Source organism: Lissotriton helveticus, chromosome 7 (genome assembly GCF_964261635.1).
Source record: "Lissotriton helveticus chromosome 7, aLisHel1.1, whole genome shotgun sequence".
NCBI lineage: Eukaryota > Metazoa > Chordata > Amphibia > Caudata > Salamandridae > Lissotriton > Lissotriton helveticus.
The window spans coordinates 844,645,593-844,668,699 of record NC_136068.1 but is presented as its reverse complement, the minus strand read 5'-3'; the positions used below and the strand labels follow the sequence as shown (position 1 = coordinate 844,668,699).

The window sequence follows — 23,107 nt, the reverse complement described above, 5'->3', positions numbered from 1 at the left end:
CCAGAGATGTGTAACCAAGCATGTCTCCTGAGCATGACACTTGTATTGATGGCCCTGGCTGCAGTGTCTGCTGCGTCTAGCGCACATTTAATGGATGCGTTAGATATGAGTTTTCCCTCTTGAATCAGTGTTTCTGCTCCCTCCTTGTAGGCATCAGGCAAATGTTGTAGCAGTTGCTCTAGTATGTCATAATGAACCCTATCATATCTGGCTAATAGCGCTTGTGAATTAGAAATTCTCCATATATTAGCTGCTTGAGCAGCCACCCTTTTTACAGAAGCTTCTAATATCTTAGACTCCTTGTCTGGAGGAGGAGCATTACCAGTGGTTTGCGAGTTGGCACGCTTACGCGCATTTGATACCACCAAAGAGTCCAATGGCAGCTGTCCCTTAATATATGTAGGGTCCACAGGTGCCGGTCTGTATTTTCTTTTGATTCTGGGGTTAACAACCCTTGCTCTTGTGGTTTCCTTGAAAATGTCTCCTGCGTGTTTAAGGACACCTTTCAACATTGGCAATGTTTTGACTGATTTCTCTGAAGTGGAGAAAGTGTCAAATAGGAAGTCTTCTTCAATTGGGTCAGCATGCATTTCCACATCATGATTGTGTGCTGCCCTTTCTATTAATGCGTTAAACGCAGCTGTATCCTCCGTTGGCGAAGTTTTGACAGGATAAGAAGGAGTGTCTGTGACTCCCCCGGGTCGACAGGGTCTGTCCAGGCTTGAGTCTGGTCATACTGATCCATGTCCACAGGGTAATTAAATTCTTCATTGTAGTCATACCCCATATCCTCATCAGTGCGTGTGGGTGAGTATGCAGAGGTGTCCTGGCCATGGAACCTTACAGGCTCAAAAAGGACAGGCGATGTGGAAGAATCCCTTTTCTTTTTGAGTGGAATTTTATATGTTTCAAGAGGATTTTCTGACCTGATTTTCCTCTGATAAATAGTAAGCCTGCCAGAGTCGGGGTCGATATGTAGCTTTGACTGTTATTTTATCGGTGGCATAGTATTTGTAGACTGACTGACCTTCTTTGGGGCTGGCGTCGTCATTGGTCGACCCGACCTTGTGTTTTCGCCAATATGTTTTTGACCTTGCGTCGACTTAGGCGCCTGTGGCGTTTGAGGCGCGCTCTTCTGCCTCGACTGGACGTGGTCCTTCGAGCCGCTCTTGGTCTTCGGCTCGAGGCCTTTGACGAACTGTGGCCTGTCGACTCGTTGCTTCGGATCGAGAACCTTCCGAGACTAGAGTCCCTTATTTGTGTCGCTGTCAGTCGACGTCGACCATGGCGGTTCGACCTGCCTGACTTTAGTTCTGGACTTCAGCGTACCGATCTTCAGGTCGACACCCCTTATTTGTGACGCCGCAGGGTAGTCGACACCTTTCTTTTTTATCGAATCCGATGGATCCGAACTCTTCGAGCCGAAGACTTTCTCCAGCAGTTTCGGTTTTGTTCTTGACTCCATGGCTTTCGGTTTCGATTTAACCAGTGACTGGTAATGTTCGACCGATGGCTCGTGTGATTATATTCTTAGCCAGGCCGAGACGCGGGGCTATAGAATGTTCGTCATGATCTTGGCCAAGGCCTGTTGGCGATGCCTCGGCCTGAGCCCTTGGAAGTCTTTGCGTGTGTTTCGGGCCCCGTACTCACTGTTGGGCCTGGTTCATCGCTCGAGTTGTCATAGACGGCTCCGATGGCCGATGCATCGTCCCTTACCTCGACGACGATGTTTCCTTCGTCGTCTTCATAATAGTTGGAGTCATGCTCCGAACCGGGATCCGACTGCTGTTCTGGATCCTCAGTGTCGACGACCTCATCGTCTCCCTCATCGAAGATATTCAGCGGGTCGGGCGCTGGCCTCGTCATCGTCTGCCTCGCTTCCCATCGAAGCATCTTCTTTGACCTGAATCAAGCACAAGCTAGGCAGTTGGCCTCATTGTGCTCCGGAGATAGGCACTTGTTGCACACCGGGTGTCCATCGATGTGTGGGTACTTAGAATTACAAAGGGGGCATCGTTTGAACGGGCTCCGTTCCATCGACGATCGGGCCTCTGGTGTCGAAAAGGCCACGCGGCTCTCTTCGACATCCTGCTCGAAAAGAACTGGAACAAGTACTCGGCACCGATCGAAATTACAATACAGACTACCCCGAAGGCCTGATTTAGGTTTGAGTACGCACACATTTTTAGCAATAGACGGTAACCTGAAGAAGGCTCAAGAGCCGAAACGCGCGTTGTGACATCTACCGCTTTGCCTTCAACATTTTGTTCAGTCTCATGTCTATTGGTTATGTATATTCTTTCTAGTATGCTTTTAATTGACCTTTGTTATATTGCAAAACAATTTTTTTTAAAAGAAAAGAATACAGAGAGAAAAACACAGAAAACAAAATTGTAAATTTTAAAAGAATTGATAAATATATACAATATATACCAATAAAATTAAATAAGAATATTTCATTGTTTGAGATTATTCATATATAGTTGGACTTTCCATTCTCAATCTCATATGTAAGTTATATCAACTATGATCTCCATATAAACATATTTTGATTATGTCACTTGGCTATAGACCTTCCTTAACTCAGTTTGTTCCCTATGTATAGCCGGTGCAACAGTAATATATAGGGGTCCCCTTTTTTCAAAATATGAGCGTTCTGCAGGAGCCACCTGTCAAATGTCATACTTGGCCATCATGATGGTAATTTCTGACCGTGGCTCCCATAGGGTGATTGTGTGTCTTTCAGGGTAAACTTAAGCGGCTTTGAGGCGGATGTCGCAAGAGTAAGTGTCTGGGAAGTGTGCCAACTGATGGCCTCTGAGCTATCTGTTTGAATCCTGGCCCTAAAAGGACTGCTGGTGCCTGTTGTGGGCTTTGGCGTTGCCAGGACACTAACTTTCTGGAGCAACCTTAAAAGAATGGAAACTGTTGAGGGTACTGTCTTGCAAGGGTGGAAAGAACTGAGGAATGCAACACAGCTGCTTTCTCTAAAGTATTCAAAGGCTAAATCCGCCTTCTTGCCAAGCAGGCGAATAGCATCTAATGGCATGTCCATTTAAGAGCTTAGTACTTCACCCTAGAAACTCAGATCTCATCCAAGATTGCCACCGCAGCACCACACTAGTACCAATAGCTCTGCCCTAGCAGTCTATAATGTCCAGGCCAAACCGTAAGTTGTAAATTGCAGCATCTTAACCACCCTGGATGGGATGAGCAAGGTTGGCACCAAAATGTCTCATGGGTTGCCGGAAAGACCTCACCAATCGTGTAACATAAATCATGGGTGTATATTTCCCAAGAAAAGAGCTGGCATGGACTATCTTCCCTGCTCCTGTTCTCGCCCAAAGTAGTAGAAAAAGCCATCAACCAACAACTCTCGTCAGATTAGGGATGGAACCTCCAACTCTACTCCTGCCCATTCGGATTCCGCAGCAACCACAGCACAGAGAGCGCTCTCATCGTGGCTACAGCCAACATTTGAGACCTACTCGACTGAGGAGAGACTGCGGCTCTGATGCTTCTAGATCGCTTGCCAAATTTCCATTCAGTCTCCCACCACACACTCATCACAAGGCTGCACAATGCAATGTATTGTCGCTTTACTAACTGGAAAAATGCAAAGGTCTGCCTGTCCCCTTTCACCTCTGAACCCAAGGAAATCATCTGTGGGGTACCCCAAGGATACTCGCTTAAAACTACCCTCTAACATTTTCTGGCCAGCATCACCAAAACCCACGAACTCATCATATCCTATTAAGGTGACACACCACTCATCTCCTTCTCTGAAGACCCCATCAACACCAAGACCAACTTCCACAATTGTATTACAGATGTCCCCAACTGGATGAAGGACAACTGCCTGAAGCTCAACAGACTAGACGGAGGTACTGATTTTTGGGACCAAAGCTCCCCATGGGATGCATCCTGGTGACCCTCAGAACTCAGCCCACTGACCATGCTAAGAACAACGGCATCGTTTCGGACAACAAGCCAACCATGACAACTCCGGTCAACTCAAACTCCTCCTCCTGCTTTTTTATCCTCCAAATGCTTCTTAAGATATTCAAATGGCTACCCCCAAAGCTCAAGATGCACTATCTTTCAAGCCCTCATCTCCAGCAGACTAAAGTACTGCAACACTCTACGTAGGGATGGCAACTCACCTCCTCTGAATACAAACCATACAGAATGCCACAGCTAGACTGGTCATGATCTCCCTAGAAGACCCATATCACCCCCAACTCCCAACTTCAGGGAACTCCACTGAATCCCTGTACAGAAAAGATGTCAGTTCAAGCTCTCATAACCCATGTATACAATGCCCTACACAACTGCTGACCCACCTACTTGAACCACCGCCTGAATTCCCATCTGCCCACCAGACAGCTACGCATCTCTTTCACTAACCCTCACCACCAAAGCAGCAGATGCTGGGGTCACTCGTCCTCCTAACTAGCAATGAAGATATGAAATGAGCTACCCTTTTATCTACAGACCTACACATCTCTTCCAAAGTCTCTTTAGACCTGGCCATTCAGCTAATCAAATGGATACCCTCACAGGTGACAAGGTCTCTACAAATCTACGGATTGATTGACTAACCAGAAGGCAAGACATAGGCCTGACTCAACTATCTGTCTCTTGAATGTAAGGATGAACTGCGAGGAAGGAATTGGGGTTCACTCTACTGGTGGAAGCCTGAACCACCAAACTTCGGTTGCAAGATACTGCATCAAAAAATTGGGGTCAAGTCTCTGACCATCTAGCAACCTGCCTGCTCACTGGTGGACACCAACAGGGTTTAGACCAGGTGCCCATAAGATTGTCAGTCAGGGATTCAATAAATGAGAATAAGGATTCTGAAAACATTTGCCCTGGTTGCAAAACTTCCGAGTTAGTTAGTTACGAGTTCTGTAATAGGCTGTTGTAAATCCAATACCTCTGCTGCAAGTCTAATTACAATAACAAAGGAGGCACTTTCTTTCGTTCGTGTTCCAGGGAAAGAACACAACCCAATGTCTGAGTGGCCAGGGCACTGCAAGTCTGTGCATAATCATAGTGATGAAATAATCCCCCTTATCCCCATTGTCATCTATAAAGACTAGTTGGCTCTGATCAGAGTCCAAACTGAAACGTTGTTGGAGTACATGGATGTGGTTCCACCTTCTCTCTGAATCGGATTGAGTTGGTGCTAGATGCATCAGTACATACAGGAACAGGGACTTCCTCCGGCAATTAGTAGCAGTGTTGAGGTCAATGGGACCGGTGTGGATTTTGGTGCCAGATTGGAAGTCAGCTCTGCCGTCTGAGTAGAACTCAAGGTGGATCATGAAACAGACCGTGCAGAGGGCGGACCCACTGGCGTTCACCCAACTGTAGGCCTCTGGAAATCCTTAGGGTTCCAAGGCGCACCAGAAAGTGTGACGAAAGCTTGTCATATGGTTCCCCAAAAGCCTCAATCTATTGCAATGTCGCCGATGGCCCAGGAAACCTGGAATGCGTTGAGACTACTTGTGGGATCAGTAGCTCCGCAAGGGAAAAGAAGCATGACCGTGATGCACCCAGACCGCCTTTCGACTTCTAACGTTGACAATGGTGGGACTGGGATGAATCTAACTAGTCTTACACTTCCACGATGACTCATCATAAGACTTACTTTGACGAGGATCCATCAAAGGAATGAGTCTACGTACTCATCTTTGAGCGAAAAGGGCTTTCCAATACTTCTTTCAGTGTTTGGGGACATACAGATTTGCTTTCCCAGATAGTTTTTGGCTTCATAGGGGCACACTCGACCTCGGACTTCCAGTTGTATGCCACAACTAGACAGCCGAGACACACCTTTTATATTTTCTCTGCATGAACAGAGTTATTCATTTACATTGGACCTTTATATGAAATAGGTTTCCTTATTCTTGACCACCGGGTTAAATTACTTATGAATAATAAACTTTACAGAAAGTGGATGTCTGTCTTTCCAATCTACTAACAAACTCCTACATTCCTGCACTTTCAAAACACCCTAGAATTGAATTATCTTCCCCAATTTCTTTCCATAACCCTATGTAAAATAATAACTTATTTTCCAACTCATTTTCCTGAACTGCTGCATCGAAAGGGTAGAATGAGGCTAGTTTGCGGAGTGCACTACTATAAGAAAGATAATTTACATGGATAAATATACTTAAACCAATTACATTTACAGTAACAATTCATAGTGGTACATTAGACTATGTTTGAAACCAGGCTAACCCATGTCTCGTGTGTAAGTTAAGATATTCAGCAAATACGTCCCAAGCATACTACGGGGAATAAATGTTGCAAATATCCAGGATATTGTGGCAATCTGCAAGTTGAAATACATATTCTCACTAAAATAGCTAAAATTATGTAGCAATCACATTTTAAATGTTAAATTCTACTACCATTATGTTTCAAAGCTAATATTTGTTTTAATGAATACAACAATATATGTATTCACTTTTGAAAATCATTACTCAAAGTTCATTAAGGGTAGCAGCACTTTCAAATGCTAGGTAGTAACAAGTCTTGGAAAACTAGGAGCTGCTGTCTATTAAGTAGAAAACAAAGATGGCAATCATTGTTACAGGCAGCCTGAAAATTGAAAGGCATATTTATAGCCAACATAATCCACACGTAGCTAGGCCACTGTATCTTCAGCAGCCTTAAAAACATAAGTTCAGTATAACATAATTGTGGTCATATGTAGAGTAACTATGTCAACACTGTTTAAACAGATTTCATTCACCATTGACTATCTATAAAGTGTTTTCACATGATCCAATTCTGAGGTGAAATATACAAGTCTATCTAACCAAAGGATGATTAGTAAACAATGTACTCATTACCCTAGAAGTAGTTCCTCGTCTTTCTTTTTATATTTGACATGGTTATCAGAGAACACGTGTAGAAAGGCAATTATAAAGAATCTTGCACTACTGTTTAAACAAATGCTTCATACTTTAGAATAATCACAAGTACTAAATCATTTTAACATTACTGTGTTAAATAAAAGTAATGAGCAGAGAGACAATAGACAATTAAGGTAGACTTAAAAAATAAGATAAATACCTCTATATCCTGAATAATCTTTGGGTATAATGACCGGTAGAAAGAATTCGGAGGGCCATCTGTTGGCCGGTTTTTAAACAGGTACTGATCCCTTTAAGCAAAAGAAAAATAGGAGAAAATGTTCACATTTCTTATACCATTACATGTTAAATAATTTTTTTAATAGGGCATCTTCAACCAGAAGTTACTTACCACCCTCTTCTCTCAGAAAGCCCCTTCCATAAGGGATCCGTGCGTACCATTCTTTCTATCAGCTTCTTCCACAACATTCCCTCAGAAATTACCCGCTGCCATTCTTTACAAACCAGTTCAGCTGCACACAGAGATTTAGCATCAAGATACGAAAGGATGTTTTCTGCTATGTGATCCAAGCCTTGTTCTGCGAGAAAATATATATACATACATATTATATATCCATTAGCTCACTATGCAGCATTAGCAGCAACATCTTTAGAACTACCTAGAGTAACAAAAACCTCACGTAATAAAAGTCTTAAATGGATCACGATTCCAAGAGTTAAACCATATCTCAAACAAACCTATTGCAAAATACACATAGAAACATGTTCTAGAACAAAAATGGAATTGGGACAGAGCACAAAGTCAGAATGAGATTGTGCCTTTGGCCTCCTAATGTAAGCTTTAGAGTGTTTCAATCGTATTTTGAAAAGTCTTGTGATGCTTACAACTATACTCGCAACAATTCATCAACAGAGAAGTTTACAAAAAATATTTAAGATGTGCAGATGTGGTAACACTACTTTTAAAGTAGGATGGTTATACATCGTGGTTATTACGTCAGCTATGTACTTCAATTCCACGTTTATGCGATAGAACCTGAAGAGTATGTTCAGATGAAAAACTATTTTATTCCTTGACCTTGTTTCAGTAACCGCTTTCTCCAAGAGTGTTGATGAATGGTAACAGATGCACAATTTAAGAGACTGGGGTTAAATCTCCAAAACACCTATTTTATTTATTTACGCAGTTAAAATCACTGCAGGGTCAATTGAATGAGACTGGTATGCCCAGATGTGGGTCTCATGCTCACTGTGCCACTAGAATCAAGCTATATCTGGCTGATGAGCCATAATAACAACACCACCAGTCTTGGGTTGCTTGTGCTGCGTTTTCAAGGAGGACCGGGCAGTTTGCACTGGACTCTTTCCACTAGAGAAGGGTCAAGACTGATTTTCATATGACTGGGTCCAAACTAAGACGGCAAGGTGGGTGAAAAAAGTTGGACCCAAACGATTGCCAGTGACTGAGATGAATTCAAGCATTCCATCCAACACCTTTGTTTTTTGTTGTCATAACCTTTCCAGCATGCCGGAATGTTGCTCAGAGGTTAAAAGTAAACCTTAAACATGCCCGTCAACCACAACGTGGTCGATATTTTCTCACGTGCGGCTTGCCAATGTAAAGTTGCTAAGCAAGAATTTGCATACCCTAGAGCGATTATCGGACGCTAGAACGCCTCCAGCTGAGATTTTCAACATGGGCGGTCATGGCAGATCACAATGAGAAGCTGCTGTTTGAATAGAAAAGCTACTTGAGCAGCAGAAAAACAGCGGCATCTGGCATGGTGTCGCTCGTGCAGATTTTACAGTGCAAAACAAGCTTCCAGCATTAAAATTCAGCACAACGTGCCACATTTTCCCGCTCGTGGAACCTCGCAGCATCCGGAAACACAGGATATAATGGAGTGAAATTTTGACTGCCTGAAGATTTTGAGACTGGAGGGGGGATCAGATTTAACTTAGATGAAGACAAAGAATAAAGTAGGAGATATATATATATATATATACTTACCGTTTTCATGAGTCGCACTCGCAAGGTGGTGAGCATTGTCCACAGAAAGGCTGCTTTGAAAAGTGACCCACTCCTCCGGCTCCTGCCGACGCGTTTCGGGATTTACCCCTTCTTCAATGGGCATTACAACATTCAAGTGGCAGACAAAGACCAAAGGTAAGTCTCCTTTCTTTTATTATCTTGAATAGCGCTCAGGTGTCTAGAACACGCTATGAATTGTGGGACCTGTAGTCAGCAAAATCAGTCCCCAGTTTATTACTGCCACTTGAAATGTCAATATTGGAGTAAACAGAGGCAAAAATAATGTCACAGAACGCTCACCAATGGCAGCTCCTCCCTGCTCCGCATTTACTGCCCCAATAAGCAGCAGCAGACCCACGATGTTCCTGTGGCGGTGCGGCTCGTGACCCAGGCAGTGACACTTAACCCCTTGCGTGCTTCTGTTGGCCAACGGCTGTCGCGCGCACTACCTTCGTACTGCTGCGTACGTCCGTTGGTCGCCGCGTCCCCGCCCACTGCGCTAAACCGCCACACCACTGAGGAATTGCCGCCGCGGTTAATCTGAATTGGTGCTTATTGTAAATAGCCCTGGGGAGGTGGTGGTTCCACGGGCCCCCACACTTCATTCATCTATGCCCCGGAGAGGTGGTGGTCCCCAAGGCAGTGGGGGGGGGGGGGGGAGGCTCGAGCCCCCTACACAGATTTTAAACGTAACCCCAGGGAGGTGGTGTGCTACGGGGTTTGGGGGGCCCGCGAGCAACCCCAACCCACTATTTTCCAATGCCCAGGGAGGTGGTGGGGCCCGTGAGGCACACCCACCCATTATTTTCCAATGCCCCGGGGTAGTGGTGGTGGTACCTGTGTCAGCGTGGGGGGCAAAAGCCCCCTCACACTTCTATTAATAAATAATCCCCGGGGAGGTGGCGATGCCCGGGGCTGCAGGGGGCCACGTGCCCCCACCCATAATTAATAAAGCCTGAGGAGGGGACGGTCCCCGGAGCTGCTCACGTGGCCGCCGCATATATTTGGCATATTGCACCCAGGACCTGACCCACGCGGGGGCTTATTAAAAGTAAGCGCGGTAACGCACCTTTTTTTCCTCAGCGTGACTCGTGCACCCAGCACGAATCCTGTCTTTTAAAAAAAATAATAATAATGCCGTTTGAGCCCCTGTGAGACCCCTGACCAGGCCTAGGGGGTTTCTACCCTGCCCCCATTTCTTTTTTTTAAATCATTTTACCGAGTCACAAGATGGCTGCCAACACTTCCTGGTTTGAAGTGTTGGCAGCCAATCAGAATCAAGCTTGTGCGGGTTAGCGAATCCTCCTCGGTCAACAGATATCAATATTTTTTTATTTTATAATTTCTCAGAACTACTGAACGGATTTACACCATTTAAAGCAAAGAGTGAACTCTGGACCAAGAGCTACCTCTCAGCCAAATTTGGTGTAGTTCCGTTCAGCAGTTCGGGCAGTAGCTGGAACAAAAGTTCCTACGGAAATGAACATGGAGAAAACGCATTTTGGGACCACCCTGTTTTCTTGGGCCACCGCTTGACGAATCTCCCCCAAAACTTTCATCACAGAAGCTGACCGGTGCACCCCATTAGTTTCGAAAATTTCGTGCAGCTTAGTCAACCTGCACCAAAGATATTGGCAAATCTAAAAACGTGTTTCCTATAGAAACTAGGTCCTAACTAACTACCTACTGACGACCGCCAGTAGGTCAAATATACATATATTGTTGACCTACTGGTGGTTGTCGGTAGGTAGATATATAGATATATAGATATAGATATAGATATATATATATATAATATTTTTTAAAGAATAAAAGAAACACAAAAAAGCATTGGCACCTGCAGCAGAAAATTCCCAAGGTATCAAAAGGATCTGGTGGAGGAGGAAGAGGTGGTCCTTACCCCCCCTTAATGAAGGGCTAGTTGAGGTCATTGATGTGGCTTATCAATGCCTAATTTCTTCAGCCCTCAAGCCAATTAACGGGCAACTTCTGTTGCTCACTGCTAAAATCAGTAGTCTTCCAAACGCAAAGCCAAAGGGAGCGCTTGGTATTTCCGGAATTCTGGCTCTATTAGGGTGGCCCCTAAGGGACACTGTTAACCCTCAAACGCCTTTGAGAGGCTATGCTTCGCCTTTTGGAAGAGAATGGTAAATGCCCTAGATGACAACCAAAATAATTCTGGGACTACCCTCAATGACTACTAATTCCTCCCTGTGGGAGATGCCAGGGAAGGCAATGATAATGTGGAATCTGGGGACGGATCAGGCCCCAGCAGACTGTGGAGACAGGAAGGTGGCTCCAAATGTTCCAGAATAGATCCAGGTGACTCTCACTACCTTTCCATCCTATAAGATATGCTCGACCCGATGATATTTTTCACCCCGTTCCCCAGACTGGACCCCAGAAAACAAGGTGGCACAATGTGTGGGTAGTCACATTTCAGAGTCCTTGGATTAGGAGGTATGGGGAAGATTTACGGCAGAATGCCCTAGGCCATCCCTGACAGAAATGTAGCACATTCCCCCTGAGACCAACCACAAGGTGGCCACATTCATTACTATGTTCATGAATAACCCCAAAAAGGGCCTTGACCGCTTCTTGATGTCCTGCCAGGATAAGTTACTGGACGTCTTAGGCCTTCTTAACAAAATCCTGGATATGACGGAGGAGACCAGGGCGTCTGGTAGTCCCCTTGATCTCAAAGTCCTATCAGGTTGGCCCAACGCACCCTTTTGTTTCCTGGGTAACGCCAATTGAGCCCTCTAAACAGAGCGGATAAGATCACTCCTCCTTAAGATAGACCCCAAATTAGGGGAGTTGGACACCTCAGAGGCTGACTAGGTGACGGATGGGGGTTTGTTTTGAGACCCTTTCATCAAGGTGTTTTCAGTTTGTGGCCACTTTTTTTTTTTTTACTTGATAAGGCGCAGCAATTCCTAATAAGGTTTTTGGCCCAAAAGGTTTTGCTGGAGCGGGGAGAGTTAGGGGGGCTCACTTAGCTGTTCCATCAACCAAGCTCCCCACAGACTCCAAACTAAAAGATCCATGCAATGGCAGGACCAGAAAAGATTATGGAGTTTCTTCCCCTCACTACGTTCTAGAAAAACACATAGATGGACGAGGTGCCTTTTGGTGTACCTCCAATGCTGCCAGAGGTTCAAATGGTAACCAATGTTTCTTCTCTGTTGAGAGTGCAGGACAGACTCAGACGCTTCCTTCACAACTGGACAGCAATAACGGGAGATGCTTGGGTACTTCAATCGGTGCACAGCTTTCACAAAGTGTTATACGGCACTCAGTGCCAACAGGTATGTCCCTTGCCCTTAACCTTCGCTCAAGGCGCAGAGCAATTAATAGACCAAGAAGTGGGGTCTCGGTTAAGGAAAGGGGTGCTATCCTTGACATCCCTTCAACCCCTGGGTTTTATCAGCACACGGTTTTTGGTGGAGAAGGACAAAGTTTTCTGGACGATAATAAATCTCAAACAATTCAACAAATGGGTCGTCTATCGCCACTTCAAAATGGAAGAAATTCACCTTCTAAGAGACATCCTCCAAACAAAAAACTGGTTGGTACACCTCGAACTACATAACACCTAAAATAGTCCTGGTATTTCCACCCCACAGAAGGTTTCTCTTATTTACTTGGAAGAATCAAATCTGCAAGTTCACTGGCCTTCCATTCCATATTGGAGCCCTAAGGATTCCAGGAGGAGAGGTTCCGGAGCTGCATGCTTCTCACCAAAAAGCTCTTCGATGCCTCGTCCGGGGTTTAACTACTATTATCTCCCAAACAGCACCTTCTAGACGCTTCCCTCTTCTATTTCACCATTATCCTATTCAATCCAACTAACAGACTCACATGCCCACCGCTCAAATTAAAATTTTCCCTATACTAATCATTATTTGGTTACCAGAGTAACGTGCTACTCACCGAAGAGTGATTCGACACCTCATCAGGGGTAGCAGGCGCTATATAAATACAAATTACAATTTCACACGATATTTCCTCAGCACCTTGGTCCTTCACCAAGATCATGAAAGCAGTCATGGAATAGTTAAGGACAAGAAGAGTACACCTCATCTTCAACCTTGACGATATCCTCCTCATGCATCAGGATCCGGACGGTTTAAGAAGTTAACTGAGGATGGCAGTTTCCTTACAGCAGAACTTGGAGATTCTCATCAAACGAGAAGTCAGAGGTTAACCCAGCCCAAAAGATGACGCTCCTGGAGTTCATGATGGATTTGGTTCAACAATCGCTGAAGTTATCTCAGAGAAAAAATTGCCCAATAAGCAGGGAATTACAGAAAAAAATAAGGAAAGCAAAGCTCTCGCTCAGACATCTCGCCAGTGGAGGGACTGCTGGCATCTTTCATCCAAGCTATCTTTTCGGGGCACTTACAGCGATAGATGGGATATGCATCTCAGGCAGCGACTCTTGTACACAGACAAAATTCCCTCAACTTTAAAGCCAGAGAGGAGACACAATGGGGGTCAGAAAACATGCAGGCCTGATGCCAGAGCAATCCTTGGTTCCTCGCTGGAAGTCACCATAGAGTCAGACGATAGGCATCTCGGTTGGGGAGCAAGATGTGGGGCTGCTACTACTGGAGGACCGGAGTTAGAAGCATAAGAAATCTTACACATCAACTGCCTAGAATTCTTGGCATGTTCTATTGCAGTACAGAGCCTAGTGCACAACTGGGTATCCTGCTCCATCATGCTGAAGATGGACAATGTCTTGGCAGTGAGGTACATCAACCGTCTGAGGGGATTGCGCTCCAAAGCCCTGGCCAATATAGCCAGAGACCTCTGGCACTACTGCCTACTCCACAATATTTCAGTGAAGAAGGAGTACCTTCCAGGAAGAATGAAGCAAACAGGGGACTGGCAGTCCAGACACTGGAGGGACCTCCCGTCTAGACCACCAACTACCTAATTTTTACAGCTGGCAGCCAGGTCCCCTAGAGAAGGCCAGGGATGTATGTTTCCAGGACTAGAGTTGGGACAGGGGGTATCCCCTTCCCTCCCTTTTGAATGAATAGCAGACTGACCACCCAGACCAGAGATGGGAGTTGGTGCTTGCGACACCACTGTGGAGATTGCACGTTTGGGTTCCAGTTCCTCTAGACTTTCTATGGCCTCTCCAATCCCTCTTTCCCGGACTCCGAACCTCCTGAAAAATATTTAAGGCAACTCAGACCAACTCCCACCATGTGGTTCAACAAGGGACTCTAAAGCGGACGGGAGATCCCGGGCTTACCACAACCAGCTACTCACAACATCAAATGTGCTTGGGCAGTTTCTACGGTCAGGCGATACAAGTCCACATGGAACTGATAGTAATGCTGGTGTGTGCAAAGAATTCGCAATCGGATGGGGTAGGATGTTATAGCCATAGTCAATTTCTTTTCAGAGCTGGCAGAGAAGGGCTAAGCAGGACAATTAATGCTTGCCTTTAGGCTATTTCGGTGGATCATTTTCCTTTTCAGGATATCCCAGCATATGAACACCTCTTAGCCACTAGGGTGATGAAACATCAGGATCTCAGCCTCCAACTCCCAAGTGCGTTTCCCTGTAGGACGTTAAGGACATGGAATCCTGTCAAGAGAACACATTTCAGTAATGGAACCAACTCTCAAGTAAACTGGCTATTCTTTTATGCCTGATCTCTTGCAAAAGGGCGTGAGATGTGCGAGCTGTCATGTTCCCACAAGAATTTGTTCCCCAGACGGGGTCTCCTTTTCAATCTCATGGGTGACTAAATTGAATACTAGAGTTGTACACTGTCCAGCTTTCCTTCAGCATCCAAAGTTGTGTGTGGCAAGATGCCTTAGGGTGTATGAATTGATGACCGAGGAAATCCTCCGCTCTGGGAACATCGCAGTTACTTATTGCCCTGAAGAAATAGTTCAAAGCGGTCTCATCACCAACTATTGCGAGATGGATGAAGTGGGTAATGCAGGAGGCAGGTATTGGTAATGCAATTTTTGGAGCCCATTCCACCAGAGAAGCCAGGGCATCAAAAGGCTTTCATTTAGGAGGCGCCTTGGAAGATATCCTCAATGTATCAGACTGGTCCTCCTACGCCACTTTCAGAATATTCTATTTCAAACCAGTCTTGAATGTTGCCTCTTTGGGGGTTAATAAGCTTTAAACCAGCATAATCTGAGGTTCCGATCTGGTAATAAAATGTAGAAATTTCCCTCACGATAGCTAAGAATTTTTAATTCCATTAAGGATACAGAGACCAGGATTATCCCCCCTGCAATTCTACTGTAGTCTTGTTACCCACGCACAGGATTTATGATTACTCTGTAAGAATAAGTATATTCTGCTTATGGTATTGCTGTAATGTAGCATATCTGACAATGTAACAAAACTGGTATTGACAGTTAGAAAATTTGGAAATTTCTAAGTTATAGTGGTTTCTTTTTATATCTTTTTTAGGGAACAACCAGAAGCAATACATTTTATTTTATCCGATGGTGTAACCTTCACACGAGTAAAGAGTACGTGCTTTTCTTTGATGGTATCTTCATGAGAGATGGAACGGAGGGATTGGTGGACTATTTTCTCCACCTGAACCAAAGACTCAAGATCAATGTAGTTTTGTGTTTCCAGTGTTGCATCGTTCATACTGTTTGGGCTGCTGAGCTAAACCAAAGGAAAGAGTAATGCACAATCCTTGCCTTCATGTACTTAATAGAATTGAAACTTTCCTTCATAAAAGCTAGGAAATTTTACATTCAGTCTTCAATTTCAGACAACCCATACATGACTGTCAGTAAAACAGAATGGTTTTGCAGATGTTCGTATTTATGAGCAGATACACAGAGCTGCCCACAAATATGCTGCCAACAGACTAATGCATCACATTCTTAACTCCCAGGTTCCCTACCATTGTAATGAGATCTGTGAAGAGAGAAGGTTCTCTGTTGTGGGGGCTGTCATTGGTTATTGCTAGGCCTTTCAGCAGAGGTTAATTTGCAGTGTCTTGATTGATCTCCCTCGCTGCCCTTCTCAGTCTTTCTTTATCCCTCAATGGCTTATGACTTTGGACAATAGAAATAAAAACAAAACATTAATAATTCTTAGTTTAAAGTGGAAAAGCTCCATGTGGCTAGGTTAAATATGGAACTGATCAAAGAGACCACATGCCCCCAATTCGAAAGCTCCCTGTTTGCCTCATCCATCAGTTATACCAGGGGGAAAAGGCCTGCAAATCTTCAGTGAAAGAGCTGTCAATTATCAACATATGGCCAGAAATTATAAAACGAAAAGGGCTATAAGATGTAAAATCTAGGCAAGTCTCAAAATTTTACAATATTTTCTCTTTATTAAAATGTTAAAGTGTCTCTTCTTAGTCTCCTAAAAAAAATATTTAAAAAAAATAAGAAAGCATGGGGACCAGCTACAGGCAATCCATAGCTTGTGATGGTCATACAGTTGACAGGTGCACTGTAGAAACAGTCCAGATCGAACTGCCAAGCCAGGTCCTCCCTGATCCGGAAACAAGCATCCTGGGACCGGTTTCGGGGTAGGTCATTCTTCATCAGCGAGGCAAGCACTGGGTCCAAACTGGAATGGCATGGTGAGCAAAAAAACAAATGATTTAGGCCTAAATCTCTGTACTGGGGTGAATGTATGACATTGTTTTGCATTCTGTACATCAACTGATGTTTTTGCATTTGTCACCCCGAGTGGGACGGGTATGCCCAGACATGGGTCCTGTGCTCTCCATGACACTGGAGTCGTTATCCTGGCTGATGAGGGCTGACAGCCCAAAACCGGTCCTAGAATGCTTTTTTCCAGTCCAGGGAGTACATGGCCTGGCAGTTCGGGCTGGACTGTTCCCATTGGGCACAGGGTCAAGACTGATTTGCATATGGCTGGGTCCAAACTGGAATGGCCTGGTGAGCAAAAAAACGATGGATTTTAGGCCCAGATCTCTGTACTGGGGTGAATTTATGACGCTGTTCTGCATTCTGTCCATCAATTGTTCTTTTTTGCACGTAGAAATACTGACAACAAAACTTTAGCACACCACCTCAAAAAAATTTCAAACCTGTATACCAGAAACCTGCACGCCTGAAAAGCCTCCTATGGTGAATTAGGTAACTCTGAATCTATTTTGTATACCGAACATTTCCACAAAGTTTAGACAGTGAGTTATGTGTTTTGGCATTCTACTATTATCTCAACATAGATGCATTGTTTAAGATCCTCTTCCGGTTTGGCTTATGAGATTCCATAAGAACAATTGTTACTTACCTGTAAACGGTGGTCCTCCAGTATTGGTGTCTTTCATAGATTCACATGCTTGCTTGAATATTCCCCGTCGTCGAAGTGGGAGCCCCACGGTAAATAAAATAGCAATAAAACCAATCATATATGTATATAAAAACATAATTACATACATTCTAAAACCATAAATACTCATAAGTTCCAAGGTTAGCAGTAACACATAAGAATACATTAAAAGAAAAAAGCACTTTCATAACATATTCATGTCATTAGGTTAGTCCGAACTACAGCCAATCAGGCGCAAGCACCCCTCTAGAACCTGCTCCTCAGAGACTCAGGCCCTCAGATTTTCGTAGCACAAGAGTGAAAAAATAGTCTAGAAGGAGAAGCGATCCTCTGAGGGGAGGTGGGTGGGTCGCATGTGAATCAATGAGACACCAATACTGGAGAACCACCGGTCACAGGTAAGTAACAATTGTTCTTCTCCAATATTGGGGTGTCTTTCATAGATTCACATGCTTGAATAGAATAGTGAGCAGTAATAGCTGGCCGCAAGACAAAATAGCAGTGCATTAGCATACAAATGCAATGAAAATGACAATGCTGCCAGACATATAATAATAAAAACCATACAGGCGGAGGGAAAGAAAGAGGCTCACCTTATTTAAAAAGATTGCGAAGCACTGCTTGGCCCACTGCCGTATCAGCTTCGTTGATCGTCTCAAGACAGTAGTGCTTAGTGAAAGTATGCCTGCTGGACCACGTGTCTGCTCGACATATTTGGTGAATCGGCACACCAGCAAACAGGGCAGTAGAGGATACCATCGCCCTGGTGGAATGAGCTCTCACTGTAGATTGAAGAGGATTGCCGGCCTTCTGATGACAGAATGAGATTGCTGAGGAAATCCAATGTGCAATAGTTGGCTTGGTAACAGAACGCCCTTTGCGCATGCGCCCGTAAGCAACGAACAGTTGATCAGACCTACGAAAAGGCGCTGACCTGTCGATGTAGAATTTAAGGCATCCCTTAACATCTAATGAATGCAAACGTTGCTCTGCTGGAGATTGGGGATTAGCAAAGAAAGTCTTTAAGAACACTGGTTCATTGAGGTGAAAATCAGTTGGCACCTTAGGCATGAATGCCGGGTTGGTGCGAAGTATAACAGTCCGATTTGAATTGAAGAAAAGGAGGCTGAATGGTAAAGGCGTGAATATCACCCACGCGACGAGAGGCGGTCAAGGCGAGAAGGGCAACCTTCCAGGTCAAAAATGTCAAATTCGCTCTGTGGATGGGCTCAAAAGGCACCTTCATCAATTGCGCCAAAACAACATTGAGACGCCAGGTAGGAGGACGCCACCAAATGGGCGGAAACATCCTGAACAGTCCCTTGAAAAACTGCCGAATGACTCTGGAAGAGTAGAGAGAGGAAGACCCATCCTGCCGAAAACGAGATATTGCCGCCAGGAAGACCTTCAAAGTGGAGTGGGAAAGTCCTGATTGAGCCAACTGCAGAAAGAACGGCAGAAGCTGAGCAGGAGAAGAGTGCACGGGATGGATGTTGACAGATGCACACCACTGACAGAACCTTTTCCACTTTAGCTTGTAAGTCTTTACTGTGGACGGAGCTCTCGCTTTGGCAAGAACCTCTTTACATGCTGGCGAAATATTCAAGAGGGCAAATTCAAGGTGCTCAGGTTCCAGGCCGATAATTTGAGAGAGAAAGGGTCCGGATGGCAGATCTGACCCTTGTCCATTGTGAGGAGATCCGCTCGAGGATGAAGGAGGATGGGTTCGCACTGGGAGAGAAGCAGCAGTTCCGAGAACCACACTTGTCGAGGCCATCTGGGAGCGATCAGGAGAATGTGGCACGGCTGTCTCCGCATTTTCCACAACACTCGAGGAACCAGCAGGATCGGCAGAAAAGCGTAGGCGAATAGATTGCACCAGTCCATCCAAAGGGCATTCCCACATGAGAAGCCAGGTTGCATAAGACGGGCATTTCCGGTTCACAGGGCTCGCAAAAAGATCCATATTCGGGCGACCCCAGAGCCGAAAGATGAAGTCCTGAGTCGGCTGATGCAACTCCGACTCGTGGGTCGAGGACGCGGACCTGCTGAGGGAACCCGCTAGGATGTTGGAGATGCTGGTAGGTGAACCGCTGTCAGGGTAATGTGGTGACTGAGTGCCCAGTCCCAGATGCTCTGTGCCAGCTGAGAGAGGAGCGGTGACTTGGTGCCGCCCGGTTTGTTTACAAAGTGCATACTGGTGGTATTGTCGGTTTGAATGAGCACTGATTCTCCCTGAGGCAGAAGACAGAAAGACTTGAGCGCAAGGAAAATGTCCATTAGTTCCAGTCTGTTGATGTGCCAAGAACGCTGAGACAGGGTCCACTTGCCCTTTATGGATAGCCCCTGAAGAGGAGCGTCCCAACCTTCCAAGGAGGCATCTGTGGTATGGATGAGCTCTGGAGCAATGGTCAGGAAAGAAGTACCGGCAGCGATGTGGGATGGTTGAGCACACCAGTGGAGAGGGGACCTCATCCGAGCGGTCACCAGGACAGAATTATGGAAAGAGTCGGAGACCGGACGCCACTGTTTGTCCAGTTCCTCCTGAATTGGGCGACTCTTGAGCCTGCAATTTGGGATCAGGGAGATGCAGGAGGATGCCATCCCGAGAAAAGATTTCAATACACGAACTGAAACGGACCCTTTTGAACGGAGGAGAGCCACTAGGCGTAGAATCCGCAGCTGACGAGACATGAATGCCTTCGCCAGCGAAGTATTCAGAGTGGCGCCTAGAAAGGTCCTGCAGGGAGCTGGATCGAACTGAGACTTCTCGGTGTTGATGGACAGACCAAGGGAGTGGAATAGATTCTGACAGAATCGAGTGTCCAGAGACACCTGATGAAGAGATTGCTACTTGATGAGACAGTCGTCCAGGTAGGGGAAGATTTGAACGCCCTTCAAATGTAGATGTGCCCCCACCGGGGCCAGGACTTTCATGAAGACGCGATGGGCGGAGCGAAGGCCGAAAGGCAGAACCTTGAATTGAAAATCTCTGCGCCCTACCCGGAAGCGCAAGTACTTCCGGTGTCTTGGAAGTATCGGCAAGTGGAAATAGGCGTCCTGGAGATCGATGGTGGTCAGGAAGTCGCCCTTCGAGAGAAGGCAGAGAATTTTCGCTAGCGTCAGCATGCGGAAGGATTGGCACTTCAGGTACTTGTTTAGGGCCCTTAAGTCAAGGATCGGACGCCATTCGCCAGACTTCTTGAGGATTAGGAAAAAATGGGAATAGAATCCCATCCCTTTCTGAGACTTGGGAACTACTTTGATGGCACCTTTTTGAATCATGATTCGAATTTGTTGAAAGAGCTCTTTGAGATGAGCCGGAGGTGGACCAGTTGGAGGAGTGTTTGGAGGGAACTTGACAAACTCCAAACCATGGCCTTTTGACACAATGTCCAGCACCCAACAGTCCGACGTGATTGAAGACCAATTGGAAAAGAAAAGGGAGATTCGACCTCCAACTTTGAGCGGGGAAGGCAAGTCATTGCTTCTTCGAAGCGGAGCCTCTGTAGGAAGACTTTCCTCTGTACGACTTGGTAGACTGTTGCCGATAGGACTGCTGTGATTGGGAGGATTATCTGATTTCCTTGACCGTAGGAGCGGTACTGGTTGGATCCGCCGCAAAAAGAAGAGGTGCCGCGTACGCGTGCACCACGAAAAGGCTGCTTGCGAAAATGCAAAGTGACAGTTTATGGTTTGAAGTGCGTCGTCCACATGCTGGCCAAAAAGCGATTCGCCGTCGTAAGGCATGTCTAGGATTTTCGCCTGAACCTCCTGGCGAAAAGAGGTGGAACGAAGCCAGCCCTGGCGACGTAAAACAGCTGCCCCCGCAAGCTGCCGAAAACCAGAGCACACAATGTCCACAGATCAGTCGATAATCTCTGAGGACGCTCTCTCTCACTCCTGAAGAATCTTGAGAGCTTCTGCTCCGGAGGGTTCAGGAATGAGGTCGATAAAAGAAGACAGATCCGACCACATCTGGCGGTCGTAGCGACCCTGAATGGCCAGAGAATTTGCAGCCCTCACGGTGGTAGAAGCCATAGTGGAAAACTTTCGCCCAATGGCATCAAGACGACGTCCTTCACGGTCAGGAGGTGCGGTAATAGGAGAAGACTGATTCCTGGAACAGCGCTGTGCGGCCTGGGAGATCACAGAATCGGGTTTAGGCTGCGCTACCAGGAAAGCTGGAGAACCCTGGGGCACCCTATATTTCTTCTCCAAACGAGGAAGAAGCACAGTAATAGAATTTGGCGTCTGCATCAGTTTGACACCCTCATTCCAGATAAAGTCAATTATCGGCACTGTACTGAGCTGTTTAAGAGGTTGACTCTTGAAATCATGAAGAAAACATTCCTCATCCTTCAGAACCATAGGGAGTTTAACTACATCGATGCTTGACATATTCTGCTCCTGTGCTGCATATCCTTATTTCCCATTGTTCATGACGAGCTCAGCTCGTCATGAGCACACAAGCAGTGTACTGCATGACGAGCTGAGCTCGTCATGAGCATGGAAGGCGTTAAAGCGGAGCGCCGCTCGTTCCATAAGTTGGTGAAATTCAGCTATATCAACGGGGGAGAATCCCCTGGACCCTAAGGGGGGGGCGGCGACGGTGTCTGGATCTGATAATCGTCCCAATCCGCCATGGTCCCATCATCATCAACTTCGCCGTCTTCACAATCTGGGCGAACGTCATCATTCTCATACACAGTTGCCTGAATCCGAATAGATGGTGCCGATGGCGCAGCTGGCTCTAGCAGTGCAGTGGAGGAAGGAGCCGCTGTAGTTGCAGGCACCGTAGGCTGAGGAGATCCATGGTGAGACGGTGGAAAACGTCTATTATAGTCCTCCAACATGTATTGTAGATTATAAATGAGGGAGAGCGGTATTTGTGCTGTGGGAACCTGAGTAGAAGGCTCCTCCTCATGTTAATAATGATCATCCTGATCGTCCTCATAGTCCTGACACTTTATGACCAGGTCCGTAGGGCTTCGAGCTGCCCGAAATCTATCATCTTCCTCCTCATCCCAACCAGAGTCAGGCTCCGAACCTGTGGCAAAAAGAGGAGATGGAGGCTGAGAGTGATGTGGAATCGGAAGTTGATCCAAAGAGACATGACGACGTTGGAGCAGAGGGTCAACAGCAGGAGTCCCAGAACCTGATGACGAAATTGGCACCAGAGGCAATGATGCGAAGGTAGACGTCGACGACAGTAACTCAGTCGACGGGACAACCGTCGGCGAAGCCGTCAATGAAGCAGTCGACGAGAATACCACCGCCATCAATGAAGCCACCGCCGACGGAGCAGTCGTCCACGTAGCACCCGACGAAGAGGCTCTCTTCACTGAAGGCATCGACGAACATTTGGACGTAGACGAGACTCCTTTCTTTGACGTTGACGAGATCGGAATCGTCGAGGAAACAGACTTGAAGCGGACACACATTATCGTCTACACTGACTACGCCGACGACCCGCTGGCACAAGTCGTCGCCACAGACGTCGTCAGAGGGGTAGAGACGGCAGATCTCGTCGTCGGACAGACCGTCAATGCTCCAGTCGACGATTTAGCAAGTTTTTTAGTGGAAACATGCATAGAAGGAGCCGTAGACGCCTGAGAGTCAGATCTCGAGGGTGTAGGCGTAGCAGGAAGAGGTGGAGACACAGCAGGAGCCTTCTGGAGTTGAAGCTTCCTCTTCTTTAAGAATGGATATGGCAAGTCCTGCACACTGCTACTGCTACGCTTAGAAGGGGCTCTAGACACACCTGACAAGGCTTTCTGCATCAGAAAGAGGAGAGAGGAGTTGGCCTAACGGCTAAGGCGCTCGACCTCGGGATCTGGGTTCGAGTCTCGGTAACGACGCCAAA

At 46.1% G+C, this 23,107-nt stretch overlaps 1 protein-coding gene across 2 annotated transcripts in view; it reads right to left on the bottom strand.

The window, feature by feature from the left end:
- Window positions 1–23,107, bottom strand: part of FBXW11 (F-box and WD repeat domain containing 11) — a 544,060-nt gene that overhangs the window by 347,568 nt on the left and 173,385 nt on the right. For both annotated transcript variants that reach the window (XM_078653355.1, XM_078653354.1), the window contains 2 exons: window positions 7,285–7,471; window positions 7,093–7,183 (listed from right to left, as the gene is read on the bottom strand). In XM_078653355.1, the coding sequence (XP_078509481.1) occupies window positions 7,093–7,183; window positions 7,285–7,471 (278 nt within the window). The remainder of the gene's footprint in view (window positions 1–7,092; window positions 7,184–7,284; window positions 7,472–23,107) is intronic.